The sequence below is a fragment of the Pristis pectinata genome, chromosome 18 (assembly GCF_009764475.1).
Source record: "Pristis pectinata isolate sPriPec2 chromosome 18, sPriPec2.1.pri, whole genome shotgun sequence".
Lineage (NCBI taxonomy): Eukaryota > Metazoa > Chordata > Chondrichthyes > Rhinopristiformes > Pristidae > Pristis > Pristis pectinata.
In genome coordinates this window covers 14,367,480-14,382,332 of record NC_067422.1, presented here as the reverse complement: position 1 = coordinate 14,382,332, position 14,853 = coordinate 14,367,480, and the positions used below count along the sequence as shown (strand labels likewise).

At 45.5% G+C, this 14,853-nt stretch overlaps 1 protein-coding gene across 2 annotated transcripts in view; it reads left to right on the top strand.

Annotated features, from left to right (window-relative positions):
- Nucleotides 1-14,853, top strand: part of LOC127579776 (zinc transporter ZIP11-like) — a 601,467-nt gene that overhangs the window by 6,874 nt on the left and 579,740 nt on the right. For both annotated transcript variants that reach the window (XM_052032691.1, XM_052032690.1), the window contains exon 2: nucleotides 6,235-6,273. In XM_052032691.1, the coding sequence (XP_051888651.1) occupies nucleotides 6,235-6,273 (39 nt within the window). The remainder of the gene's footprint in view (nucleotides 1-6,234; nucleotides 6,274-14,853) is intronic.

The following is a 14,853-nucleotide window of genomic DNA, read 5'->3' as shown; positions in this document are numbered from 1 at the left end:
TAAGATTTGCCAGATACCTAGACGTTGCTTAATCTGCTGGAGAAGCAAGTGAAGGGAACAAAAGTTGAAAAAAGATTGTTCAGGAATAAAATCAGCAATTATTTTTTCCTTGCAACAGGCACAGTGGAAGTGTGGAGCTCCTGTCTCCCAAAAGGCTATGGATACTAGGGGATAGCAGAGCTTCCTAATCTGTTACCGAGAGTATCAGAGAAGAGAGCTGATGGCTGATATCCACGTCAAACGTGATCTAACAGAAAGACTTGAGGGCTGAATGACCAACTCTGCTTTGTTTGTCCTGTTCCCAAGTTTCCGGTTTCTAGGAAGAATTAGTTATCTGATTACCCTTCAGGAAGGAGTGGAAGGTGTTGTTAACTGCAATTAGTAGAGGAACTGACAAAAGAACTCCATGTGAAACTGAAGCATAATAAAGATCCAGTGGTAGGTGCTGACTGTAAAGCAATAATCCATTGTCTGTTGAAGTCAATAACAAGCTGCTTTGGTGTATAATTTGTTTCACTTTCCCCAATGCCAACTGCAACCATAGGATATGCTCCAGATGGACAATAGTTTTGTCGATTGTGGGATTTACTCCATGGTGTTTTAAATTCTGCATGGTGATGTGTAGTATTCGCTGAGTCAGCAGAGGTTAGTAAACAAATCTACGAGTGTTGTCTTTCCAGCATTTTCACATGTACATTTATCCACCTTCAAGAGCAATAAATTGGTTATATACCATGTGACTGATAATGAAGTTTAAGAAGATTGTAATAGGATATAATTTTACATGTGAACAAAATAGTTTTAATATTATAATCCATAATTATATTCTCAACATGTGAAGTTGTCTATTGTTCAACATAGCAAGGATTGTGGATCTAACCTGCTGTGCAAATTAGCACAATCAGTTGTTAGCTGTAATGTTTTGGGTTCTACTTTCCATGGATCCAAACAAAGGCCTGGCATCACCAGCAGTAAAATAGCTAACTAGAAATAAGGTGGAGAAGATGCTTTGGGATCATTGCTTGATTTGATTGCTCAGAGGTCAAGGGAAATGACCAACTTGCTGGTGCAGTAATTAATGTTGATTCATGGTGGTGGTGAATTTTATTGTATTCCCTGATATCTTTTGCTCCACCATTGGGAGCCATTATTCAAACATCTATTCCATGAGCTCTGAGTTTCCTTGCCTAAATCCTTGCAGCTTTCTTTTTGCACCTCCTTAAGAAGCACCGTGAAATCTATCTCTTTGACTAGGTTCTTGGCTATATTGTGTTTCTTTTCTCTGACCTTGTGTCAGATTTATTTTGTCAAATTACTTTCTTGGGACATCTAAATATGCTGAAGACTGGATATAAATGTAAAATACCGCCACTGCAATTTCTTTTCTAACCTCCCAGAAAGTCTGAGGTTGCACTTGGTCAGCCCCTGGGGATTTATCCACCTTAACGCACTGCAAGGGTGCAAATATCTCCTCCCTGGTAATATGAATGTTCTCTAAAACATCTCCACTTGTTCCCCTTACCTCTTGAGCAACCATGATTTTCTCCTCAGTAAACACCGAGGAGAAATATTTGTTTAAAAACTTCCATCCATCTCCTGTGGCTCGAGACATAGGCGGCTGATCTCTAAGGGGACGTACTCCCTCCCTAGCCACCCTTTTACTCTATATTCCTTAACCTTACCTGCCAGATCCGTCTCGTGCCCTCTCTTTGCCCTCCTGATTTCCCTCCTTTCTATAGTCGTCAATGGATTCACCTTGTCCCCGACCTCCCAAACCCAATGTATGCTTCCTTTTTCTTGACCAGAGCCTCAATATCTCTCATCAACTAGGGTTCCCTAAACTTGCCAGGTTTATCCTTCACCCGAACAGAAACATGCTGCCCCTGGGCTCTTGTTATCACACTCTTTAAAAACCTCCTGCTTGCCATTCATTCCTTTCCCTTGAAAGAGGCTCTCCCAATTGACCTCTGCTAGATCCTGCCTGATTTCCCCCAAAGTTAGCCCTGCTCCAGTTTAGGAGCCTAACCTGTAGACCTGTCCTATCCTTTTTCATCACTATCTTAAAACTAATAGATTTATGGTCATTAAAGCCAAAGTGCTCTCTGACTGCCACTTCACTTGCTTGCCCTGCCTTGTTCCCTAAGAGGAGGCCCAGCATTGCACCCTTCCGAGTATGGCCCTCAACATATTGACTCGGGAAACTTTTCTGGACACATTTCACAAATTCCACCCCATCCAGGCCTTTAACACTCCAGGTGGCCAAGTCAATAATGGGGAAATTAAAATCTCCCATCAATACAACCCTATTATTCTTTCAACTATGAGCAATTTCTCTACACACCTACTCCTCAAGTTCACACTGACTACTGGTGGCTGTCCACCCATTAGAGTGACCTTCCCCATCTTGTTTCTACGTTCTACCCATTATGGCCTCACTGGACGATCCCTCAAGAATATCGTTTCTAAGCACTACTGTTATGTCCTCCCTTGTCAAAAAGGCAAAAGTCCCTCCTCGCTTTCCTGTACCTCTGTCATGCCTGAAGCATCTGTATCCTGGAACATTGCCCTTGTATCCGCCATGTTTCTGTTATGGCTATAACATCCCAGTCCCGGAGCCAATTCATGCTCTGAGTTCGTCTGTCTTGCCTATTAATCCTCCTGCATTGAAATAAATGCAGCTTAACTAAATATTCTTTTCCCTCCCCTTACTGTGCCCCTGGCTATCCTGATTAGTAAACTTGCTCATCGTATCAGAGAGATTCTCTCTGTACTTAGCACCTTTTTGTTTGGAAGAATGAAAACAACTATTGACAGAGAAAGAATTTGGATTTGTGCATTAAGTTATGAACCTTATGATATTCCAGAATACATTGCCAAGATTGTAGCCACTCATTTGTCTTGGCCTTGGACCAAATATTCCCCTCTCTCCCTAGTGCCTTAATGTACAGAACATTTGCAATAAGGTAGATGTATGAATAACACATAAATATGATATTGTTGCTGTTATGGATACTGGCTGCAGAGTGATCAAGGAAGGGAACTGAACAGCAATATTTAGGAAGGACAGGAAAAAAGGGAAAGGAGATGGGATAGTGTTGGTAATAAAGGAAATCATTGTGAAGGTGAGGATGGATGTTAGCTTGGAAAATCATGATGTGGGTGACTTAACCCATGATTACAGTTCTACCTGTCTTGCACGCCTGTCTATCTTCATGCTTGATTCCATCTTCTACATCATCGAACCAAATGAGCAATAATATCACAGATGTGGAATTCCTGAAGTATATACTTCTTTTTTCATACCATTATGACGAGGAGCCAGCTCGAGAATGGGCTGGGACTTAATTGGATATTGTGCAACAAGAGAAGACAGACCATAGCATAGAATTCTTCATTAGGATTGAGAATAAGGTATGAGAATCAGAAACTGTGGTCTTGAATCTGAACAAAGAAAACTATGGGGGTATAAGGCACAAATTGACAACATTAGACTGGGGAATTTTACTTAATGGGTTGATGGTGGACAGGCAGTGGATAATATTTAAAGAGTGAATTCATGAATTGCATCAATTTTTCATTCCTGTGGCTTGTGAAGGAAATTAGGGATAGTGTTAGATTCAAAGAGAAGGCATTTAAAATTGTTCACACTGTAATAGAAGAGCTATATTTTTGGTGTCTGCTCAGAACCTTTCAGACCATCCACTAGTATTTGAATATTCAACAGTGTTCTGTCAATTGAGATGTGCTCCCATTGTAAATGTACAATTCTAGAGAGTTATCTGTCTATACCCAAAATATTGAAAAAAAAGTAATTATAATTATTGAAATTGTTTTTAATTGTTTATTGTCATCTTTGTGTACTTTCTCAATACTTTTTAAGTATTTTTAAATCTCAGTGTACAGTTGAGTTCAGAGAGTTTTCTCCTGAGTGTATTGGAGAGAGAGAGATTCTCCAGAATGCCTGCTTATCGTGCTGAATAAAGCCCCTTTTACATCTACACCTTGAGTCTCCATGTGGCTCATTCACAGACAAAACAGAGGGCTTGAGTTAGTTAAAAGCTTGGACTGGAAGGCTTGTATCTGTTTTTCCTGGAACAAAGGAGGCTGAGATGATTGTGGTACATCGAGCTATAAGAGGCATAGATTGGGTAGATAGCCAGAATCTGCTTCCCATGGTAAGGGTGTCTAAAATTAGAGGGCATAGGGTTGAGGTAAGAGGGAGGAAGTTTAAAAGAGATCTTTTGCACAAAAAGTAGGTGGTATCTGGAATGAACTGCTAGAGGAGGTGGTAGAGGCAGGAACAGTAACAACATTTAAGAGGCATCTGGACAGGTAGTTGAATAAGCAGGGCAGAGAGGGATATGAGATTAATATCTATAGGCACGATGATCAGCATAAATGTTGTGGGCCGAAGGGCCTGTTTCAAAGCTGTACAACTCTACGGGGCTGATATTATTGGTGTGGACTGAGAAATGGTTGACTAAGAGAAACCAGGTAGGAATGTATTGGTCTTTCTCTGGTTGATAGGCAGTGGGCTACGACAGGGATCAGTGCTTGTGTCTCAGCTGTTCACGATGTGCGTCAGTGAGTTGGTTAAGGGAAGTAAATGTAACGTTTCCAAATTTGTCGGCAACACCAAGCAGTGGGGTGGGGTGGAATGGGGCAGAATGTGAGCTGTGAAGAGGACGCAAAGAGGCTCGAATGAGACTTAGACAAATTGGGTGAGTGGGTAAGTAATGGTGGAGCAAGCCGAGAGGCGTCCTCCTGTTTTCTGTCTCTCCCGGTCTCACAAGTGCATTTTAAAGGATGAGTGTGATCCTTGCATCTGATATTATTTTAATTAGATCCTCCCAATGCAACTGTTTGATTAAAAGGGCAGGTCAACAATGTTGATTTCTTGCCAGCCTTGAACAGCTGTGGTATCGATCGATTCATCAATCTCTTTTTAGTTTTCCTTTGAATGCATTGCATTCCTACAGAGTTGTTTCTCTGAATTGAGCAACTCTTGAGTAACTATCTTGCATATTTCAAGGCTTAATAATTCCAGTATTCCTTTTTTGTACCTCCAGATATTTGTAATGAATCCTAATTTTTACCTGTTTTATTCCTTTGGGTTGTTTTTAGAACGTTGATTGAGTGGCAGCCAGGAGATTGGAAGGCCTCCCTTGCAGTTCTTTTGAATCGTCTTATTAATGTTTTTTTACTGCTCAAATAGTCTATTGATTTTTTTTCATGTTTTGGCATATGCACACATCCCAGTATGAGTTGGAGTAAACTTTTAAACTCTTTGAAACTTTGCTTTTGTGACATATTTTGTAAATGACCTGAAGCTTGTGTACTTTAGAAATGGTGTGGAATGTTGGCATGTTTCTCAAAGCATTGCTGCTTCACAAGGACTGTGCTTGTGAAATAGCTTTGATGAAGTTTAGTTCATTTCAAAATGTAAAAGATAACTGTAGTAAAGCTTTATTTGTAATTGAATAATCAGTTTTTGTGGAACATAGTTTTGGCATCTCCTGTGAGGCTACCGTGTCTTGTATGTGTTGCCAGCATTGCACTTGTACCTGTTCCATTTATTCCTCATGTTGCTGTACTTGTGTAAGGAAATAATATGGTGAGGATGGGGTGAGATGGATTTGGAGCATGTGGATGGATAAATTTTTCTCTTTTATCTCACTTGTCTCCATTGTTTACAGGATGTGGATTACCCTTCATTTTGCAGGATCACATTACATTAATCTTTCAAAATGCATAATCAATTGTGTTTTTGCTTGTATTGAGCAGTGAGCTTATCCACTCCAAGGATGGCTGGAAAATGATGGAAAGCTGTGATCTTACCATGAATGGAGAGCATGTGAATGATTAGTTACCAATTCCAGACTTTTTATTTCCCAGACTATGTGTGGAAAACTCTCTCCAATAAATGAGATGTTATGACTGTAACTGATCAATATTTGCACAATGCTGGGATTTCAAAGATAGTTTTGAAGTGAGACTATTTATTTGAAGAAGCGCTGTGTATTTTTGCTTGTTCAGTGTTATTGATCTCATTGCTATTTGTAGGATCTTGATCTGAACAAATTGGCATTTGTTTGGCTTCTGAAAAGTGACTGAACTTCAGAAGTAGTTGATTGTTGGTGAAGCATTTTACAAATATCCTGAGGTCCTGAAGGACAAATGTTATACTCCTTTTTATCTAAGTGTTTTAATTTTACTCTCATCTTTTCTACACAGAAACAAATTCTGGATGGAAGTCTTGGTTTTGCTGCAGGGGTGAGTATATAAAGAGTCTTTCAAGCACAGTGTTTAAAAGCTGTTGTGACAGTGTCTGCCTTCTAACTGAACATTTTTGCTAGAGTAATGATTCGTTTCTGCATCCTGAAACATACAGTTGTGGGAGTGAGATTGAGATGAAGAACAAGAATATTTTGAAGGAGGATTCTACAAAGAAACTTGCTGAAAGGTTTGTCTGCAAACGACAGGATAAAATTAAGCTATGCACTACCTGCTGTAGCACTGTCATGCAGACAAAAAGAGTACCACCTTCAATCAGTAAGTAATTTAGGCCCAAGTTGACAGGAGGTGAGGGCACATCTTATTGATGGAAATTTAATTGAAACCCAGCAAAATTAATTTATTTTATGAAGATAGTTGAATGGTGAGGAATGGCAAATGTGCTATTTCTGTCCTCTTGAAGATGAAGGATGACATTGATGAGGTATGCAAACATGTCATTGCTTATACAATTGAAGGTGTTCAACTGCCAATCAGGCTATGAGCAGCACAGGTGGATGTGGGAGTATCCTCTTCTGATTAACAGCTTCCATGGAAGTAAATGGGAAAGAAAGGAATAAGATGATTTGGGAATAGATGAAGTGGAGTGGTGAAGATTCATGTGGAGCATAAACACTGGCACTGGCCAATTGAGCTAAATGGACCGTTTAGGTTCCGGAGCATTCCATTTCCTGTGCTGATCATTGTGTTTGAAGTAGATTATTGGTGGCAAGTTCTGGGAAGTTCTATGCTGTGGGCTTCTCAGGACTGGATTAGAGCATTTCCTGATGGACCCTTAACCGCTGACAAGAAACTGAGACCCTCTCCGCTTTTGAATATGTTCCTGCAACACTTCCTTACATATTGATACATAATGCATTTTGACATTTTGAATATGTTCCAGTATTGCTCAAGTCGTGTGATATTTTACATTTTGTAATTTAATATGATGCCCATGATGAGTTCTCAAACTGCTAATTTAATATACGTTGGTTCATGTAAACCTTCCGTTAATGTGCTGGTAGGAATTCTTTACCAGTTTGTCTGTATTTTGGTGCCCTATTCAAATTCTGTTATTTCCCAAGGGCAAGGGCTGATCCTTATATAATTATTGGGAATGTTTTTTTGCAGGAGGGAGTCAAGGATAAGTAGATGATAAGTTTGACCTCTTCCTTGTGAGACTTACTCTCCTTTTGATTGGCTTTTTGTTCTATTTGAACGGCAGCAGTGTTGGAAATCCTGGGTATGTTTTTCATTCAAGGCTTTGATCTGTCACGTGACAAATGGGAATTCAGCTGAACTTGGGGCTTCCTCAGGAATAGAAGTTGAGTAGATCAGATGAGAGGAACACTTGAGTAATTTGAACATTGTATCAATAAATTTTATAAAATGCTGTGAGTTGAATATTAAAAATAGCATTTCATTATAAGCTATGGTTATGATTATCATGCAAATCTTAGAGATATATTGTGATCCCTAAAATTCTGAGCACTGTATTGGTTTTCATTGTTATAAAGCATGATAATCTTGTGAATTGTTCTGGAGCTTTCTAATGTGTCCATATGGAGAATCACTGTGTTGTTAAGAGTGAAATAAACCCAAACTTTCTGTGTGATCTGGGGGATTGCAATAAAACTGTTGGGTAATGTACCACCTCGAGCATTAAGGATATAAGCTGCAGCTCAGTCCTCAACAAAAAAAGTGACTTAAGTACCCATTCTTCTTTATTCTTCATGCAAAATTAACTTTCTGGATAGGTTTAATGTGCTGAAGATGCTATCTCGGCTGTTTTGTTTCCTCCTTTATAAATTTTTATGGCATAGAAGGAGGCTATTTAGCCTATTGAGACAAGGTTGGCTCTCCAGAGCATTCCCATCTGTTTCATTCCCCATTTATTTCTTACTTCCTCCTATTCTCATGCCCATGAACACCCCCTGATTCTCCTGCCACCCACCTGCGCTCGGGGTGATTTGCAATGACCAATTAACCTACCAAGCAGCACGTGATTGGAGTGCGGGGAAAACCATGAAGTCACAGGAAGATTGGTGAAACTCCACCCTGGCAGCATTGGAAGTCGGGAATGAACCCTGCTTGTTGAAGCTGTGAGACAGCAGCACTAAAGGCTACACAACTGTGTTGCTGTCTCCTCAGATGGATGAAAGTGACTGCATTTGACATTTTTGTATTGTGTAGCGGCTGCTACCGCGATGCGAGAATAAAGACACGAGTCTGCAAGCTGTGGAACAAGACTGATTTATTTACCCACCTTGCGTGGGCCTTTTAAGCGGCGCGGTTCCTGCCCTCCAAAAATGGAAATGACGTATGAGCTACATCATCAAAACTTTTCGTGCGCGTGGGTTCTCCCCCGTCGCTTGGGGAAAACGAAGGCCCAGCGCCACCTTGGGCCTTGCCACTGATGACGCGTGCCCTGACCGCCGAGCTGGTTCGCTTGCGCGGACAGTGAGTCACCACACAAACCCCACCCCCCGCCCCAGAACCGGCGATATGGTCCCAAAGTTCATGGGCTGTGCTAGCCATTGCTTGGGTGGTCGGCCTTTGTGTCGCGGTGTTGGGACCTCGACTGGTTGTTGTAGGTCTAAATGGGCTGGTTTGAGAGGGTCCGTCGTGAAGACTTCTTCCTTGCCCCCAATGTCCAAAATAAAGGTGGACCCATTATTTCTGACGACCCGGAACGGCCCCTCATACGGTTGTTGCAACGGTGCCCGTGGTGTGCCCCTGCGAATGAAAACAAACTTACAGTCTCATGGTTCCTTGGGCACACAGGATGGGGACTGACCATGTCACAAAGTGGGAATCGGTGCCAAGCTGCTGAGCCTCTCGTGCAGTCTTCCTAGGACTGCTACGGGTTGTTCCTCTTTCCCCCTAAGGGCGGGTATGAACTCCCTTGGGGCAACCGGGGGCGCACTGTACATGAGTTCAGCTGATGAAGCGTGGAGATCCTCCTTGGGGGCAGTGCGTATGCCAAGCAGGACCCAAGGAAGTTTGTCGATCCAGTTAGGACCTTTCAGGCGGGCCATCAGGGCTGATTTCAGATGGTGGTGGAAACGTTTTACCAACCCATTTGACTGAGGGTGGTAGGCTGTGGTGGTGTGCAGCTGCGTTCCTAGCATGTTTGCTAATGCAGACCATAGGCTGGAGGCAAACTGGGTGCCTCTGTCTGAAGTGATGTGGGCCGGAACACCAAAGCGCGAGACCCAAGTTGTGAGCAGCACCCGGGCACAGGAATCAGTCGTGATGTCTGAGAGAGGGGTTGCCTCTGGCCACCTCGTGAACCGGTCCACGATGGTAAGGAGGTACCGCGCTCCCCTTGAAATTGGCAGTGGACCAACGAGGCCGACGTGAATGTGGTTGAACCTTCTACAGGTCGGCTCGAACTGCTGTGGCGGGACCTTGGAGTGTCGTTGGATTTTTGATGTCTGGCAGTGCGGACAAGTCTTGGCCCACTCTCTGACCTGTTTGTGCAGGCCGTGCCAGACGAACTTGCTGGCGACTAGTTGGACAGTCGATCTGATGGATGGGTGCTCCAATCCATGTACCGAGTTGAAAACGTGTTTCCACCAGGCTGCAGGAACTATAGGGTGGGGCTGACCTGTTGCGACGTCGCACAGGAGGGTCCGTTGACCTGGGCCAACTACGAAATCTTGGAGCTGCAGGCCTGAGACTGTGATTCTGTAGCTGGGCAGCTCGTCGTCGGCTTGCTGTGCGTCAGCCAGGGCCGCGTAGTCTACACCCAGGGACAGGCTGTGGATGGTCGGTCTGGAGAGCGCGTCAGCAATGACATTGTCCTTTCCGGAGACATGTTGGATATCCGTTGTGAACTCGGAAATGTAGGACAAATGTCGCTGGTGGAAGGCTGACCAGGGATCGGAAACCTTAGAGAAGGCGAAGGACAATGGCTTGTGGTCAGTGAAAGTGGTGAAAGGCCTGTCTTCTAAAAAGTACTGGAAATGCCGGATCGCCAGGTACAGCGCTAGTAGTTCTCGATCAAAGGCACTGTATTTAAGTTCGGGTGGCCGAAGGTGCCTGCTGAAAAACACCAAGGGTTGCCAATGGCCTTCAATTAGTTGTTCCAGTGCTCCACCGACCGCGGTGTTGGATGCGTCCACTGTGAGGGCAGTTGGGACGTCTGTCCTGGGGTGTACCAGCATTGCATCGTCTGCTAGGGCTTCTTAGGCCTTAACGAAGGCAGCTGCAGCCTCGTCGTCCCAGGTGATGTCCTTGCCCTTGCCAGACATCAGCGAGAACAAAGGGCGCATGATATGGGCTGTTGCAGGGATGAAACGATGGTAAAAATTGACCATCCCAACGAACTCCTGCAGCCCTTTGACCGTGTTGGGACAGGCAAAATGGCGGATAGCGTCTACCTTGGCAGGTAGGGGTGTTGCTCCCTCGCTGGTGATTCTGTGGCCGAGAAAATCGAGTCTGAATTGGCACTTGGCTGGGTTGATAGTGAGGCCAAAATCACTGAGGCGGGACTACAGTTGGCGGAGGTGGGAAAGATGTTCTTGGCGGTTATGGCTGGCGATGAGGATGTCATCTAAATAAATGAACACGAAGTCCAGGTCACGGCCTACCCTGTCCATTAGCCGCTGGAAGGTCTGCGCGGCGTTCTTAAGGCCGAACGGCATTCAAAGGAATTTGAAGAGGCAGTTTTGGGGACATCGTCAGGGTGGATGGGGATTTGGTGGTATCCCTGGACGAGGTCCACCTTGGAGAAGATGTGGGCCCCATGTAGGTTTGCCGCAAAGTCCTGGACATGAGGGACGGGGTAATGGTCTGGGGTGGTGGCGTCATTCAGCCTGCGGTAGTTGCCGCAGGGCCTCCACCTGCCATTGGCTTTGGGGACCATGTGCAGGAGGGAGTCCCAGGGGCTGTCTGACCTGCGAACGATCCCCAGCTCCTCCACGTCATGGAACTCCTTCGCCAGGCGGAGCTTGTCTGGAGGTAGTCGTCGTGCTCGGGCGTGAAGGGGCGCCCCTGTCGTAGTGATGTGATGCCGCACCCTGTGTTTGGGCGTCGAATTTGTGAACTGAGGTGCCAGAACCGATGGGAACTCGGCTAGGAGCTTGGTGAACTCGTTGCCAGACAGGGAAATGGAGTCCAGGCGCGGGGCTGGTAGGCTGGCTTCTCCCAGAGAGTAAGTTTGGAAGGTTATGGAGTGGACTAGCTGTTTCCCTTGCTGGTTGACTAACAAACAGGCTGTGAGCCTGGAGGAAGTTGGCTCCCAGGAGTGGCTGGGTGATGGCGGCAAGGATAAAGTTCCAGGTAAAACGGTTGTCATCGAATTGTAATTGGACTGTACGGGTACCGAAAGTTCGTATTGTTGTGCGGTTTGTGGCTTTGAGGGCGGGTCCCTGTTGCCTGCTGCGAGTGTCGCGGTCGGTCGGGGGTAAAACACTGACTCCAGTATCGACAAGGAAACGACATCCGGACTGCTTGTCCCAAGTGAATAGGAGGCTGTGTTGGTGGCCAGCTGCTATAGCCATCAGCGGCAACTGGCCCTGGCATTTCCCTGAAACTTGCAGGGTGGGCGGCATCGACGGGCCTCCGCTCCCCACCTCTGATGGTAGAAACACAGCTGGTCGTCAGTGTCGTTGTCTGTGTTTCTGGGGTGCGGTTGCTCGGCTGCTAGGACTGATTTAGGTAGGCGTTGGGCACGCGGTCTGGCGATTTGGCTGATGGATGAACAGCTCTCGCGTTTGGTCTTCCACAGGACATCTGCCCGGGTGGCTACCTCACGTGGGTTGCTGAAGTCGGCGTCGGCCAACAGCAGGTGCATGTCGTCGGGCAGCTGTTCGAGGAAGGCCTGCTCGAACATCAGGCAGGGCTTGTGTCCCTCAGCCAAGGCCAGCATCTCGTTCATCAGGGCCGATGGAGATCTGTCCCCCAGGCCGTCGAGATGAAGTAGGCGGGTGGCGCGCTCATGATGGGAGAGGCCGAAGGTCCGAATGAGAAGGGCCTTGAAAGCTGGGTACTTATCTTCCTCCGGAGGAGACTGGATGAAGTCTCCGACCTGGGTGGCTGTCTCCTGGTCCAGGGAGCTGACCACATGGTAGTACCATGTGGAGTTGGAGGTAATCTGTCGAAGTTGGAACTGGCCTTTGGCCTGGTCGAACCACATGCAGGGCCGAAGCGTCCACAAGGTGGGCAACTTGAGTGCCACTACATTGGCTGCTGTGTTGTTGGTCATTGTGTGGGTCCAAAATCCGTTTGGACTGTAGGGGTCACCAATGTAGCGGCTGCTACCGCAATGCGAGAATAAAGACACGAGTCTGCAAGCTGTGGAACAAGACTGATTTATTTACCTGCCTTGCGCGGGCCTTTTAAGTGGCGCGGTTCCCGCCCTCCGAAAACAGAAGTGATGTACGCGCTACATCATCAAAACTTTTCGTGCGCGTGGGTTCTCCCCCATCGCTTGGGGAAGACGAAGGTCCAGCGCCATCTTGGGCCTCGCCGCTCCAACGACGCGCGCCCCGACCACCGAGCCGGTTCGCTTGCGTGGATGGTGGGTCGCCACAATTGAATTATATTTTGTAAAATGCTCTAATACATTGGAATATCTTCACAATCTCACAAGTAGCCCAAGCAGCTGAGACCCGTTTTAAAAAGAATTAAATTGTAAATCTGTGTGAGCAGTTGGGTTACCATGACGTTTTTTTGTGTGTATGTAAATTAGGAAGGCAGTATTCATTCAACCCCTGTATAGACCAGAAGCAGGATCATAGTCATTGAGAGATATATGGGAAATGGGTCCTTTGACCCACTCAGTCTGCACCAACTTTAAAGCACTCATTTCACTAACCCTACCTGAACCGATTTTATTCTCCCCACCCGCAAAGTCTACCATTTGCCTGGTGATAGGCGGGTGCTGGGGAGGAGAGCAGATCCAGTGGGGGATGGATAAAAGGTAAGAAGAGAGAGGGGATAAACAAAAGGAGGCTAGGAAAGGGAAGAGGAGAAAAAGCGTGGTGGGGGGGGGGGGGTGGGGATTAAAGTGGGAGAATTCAATATTCATTCTGTTGGGCTGCAAGGTTCCAAGACGGAAAATGAGGTGCTGTTCCTCCAGTTTGCGCTTGGAATTCTCCTGGCAGTACAGGAGGCCGAGGACTGACATATTAGTGATAGTGTGGGAGGGGGAGTTGAAGTGACTGGCGACGGGAAGATGTTGGTTGCGGTTATGGACAGAGCAGAGGTGTTCTGCGAAATGGTCACCTAGTTTGCATTTGGAAGACTGTGTTTGGTGCGGCCTCCACTGCCAGGAGAATTCCGAGCGCAAACTGGAGGAACTGCACCTCATTTTCCATCTTGGGACCTTGCAGCCTTATGGCACGAACATTGAGTTCTCCCACTTTAGGTAATCCCCACCCACCCCCCCCCTTCCCCACAAACCACAGCCCCCCCCCCCCAACCATGCTGCTTCTCTTCTTCCCTTTCCTAGCCTCCTTTTCTTCTTTCTCTTCGACCCATTCCCCAGTGGATCTGCTCTCCCCTCCTCCCCCACACCTGCCTCTCACTGTCTCTTACCTGCATCTACCTATCACCACCCTGTGCCCACCCCGCCTCCCCTCTTTTGTCCACCTATCACTGCTCTGCTCTTCCCTCCTATATGTTGGGCTTCCCCTTTTCCTATCTTCAGTCCTGAAGAAGGGTCCTGACTCGAAACGTTGACCGCCTGCTTTTCTCCACGGATGCTGCCTGGCCGGCTGAGCTCCTCCAGCATCATCGTGTTTTTCATCTGGGTTCCAGCATCTGCAGTCTTTTGCTCCTCCAGTAGCTCCACCAGTTGCACCACTGTGCCACCTATTCTGAGTTGTTCAATGATACCTCACTACCTTACAAACTGATGTGTGAAAACAGAAGTAATGGGTTCAAAACACCTTTTAAAATGGTAAGCTTAAAATAGTTTTGCATTTTTGAGAGAATGATGTTGCATGACTCTGGGCCTTAAGATATCATCTGTTGGCTTTATGATGACATTGCTGATGTAACATTTTTGTAATACACTAACTTTTTTTTAGGAGGAATTTTGGCTGCAATATTCAGAGAGTGTGATGTTGCAGCTAAAAATGCTGGTGGAATCACAACTAGAAAGGGGCAATCTATACTGAGAACCGTCGAGCACGGATTTACGAAAAGATTTTGCTAAAATCTCTACAGAGCATTTGCCCAGACTTGGAGTACTATGTTCAATTCTACTTCCTGTTAGGTAGAAAACATGCTGAAATCACTGTTTGTACTGCTGCAAATTATCACATGATTGTTATAAATATCAAACAAATATCTGTCCAGTTACTGATATTCTGTATTGCATTGTTTTATAATTTTAAAAGCACAATAATTGGCTGCACCCTTGGTGGGAAGACCTTGAGTGGGGTGTGAAGTTCCATTTCAATAGGTTGTTAAGGAGAGAGGTTTACCCTCCACTAATTTATGTGTTGCTGTTATGCAGTGTTTCTTACTATTAATTTGCCAAGCACTTGTAAACAACTGATAGGAGCAAAGGAAGCTATCAAAAAGAGACTGCAGTTATTCTAGATATGCTGGTGGAATGAGTTAAAC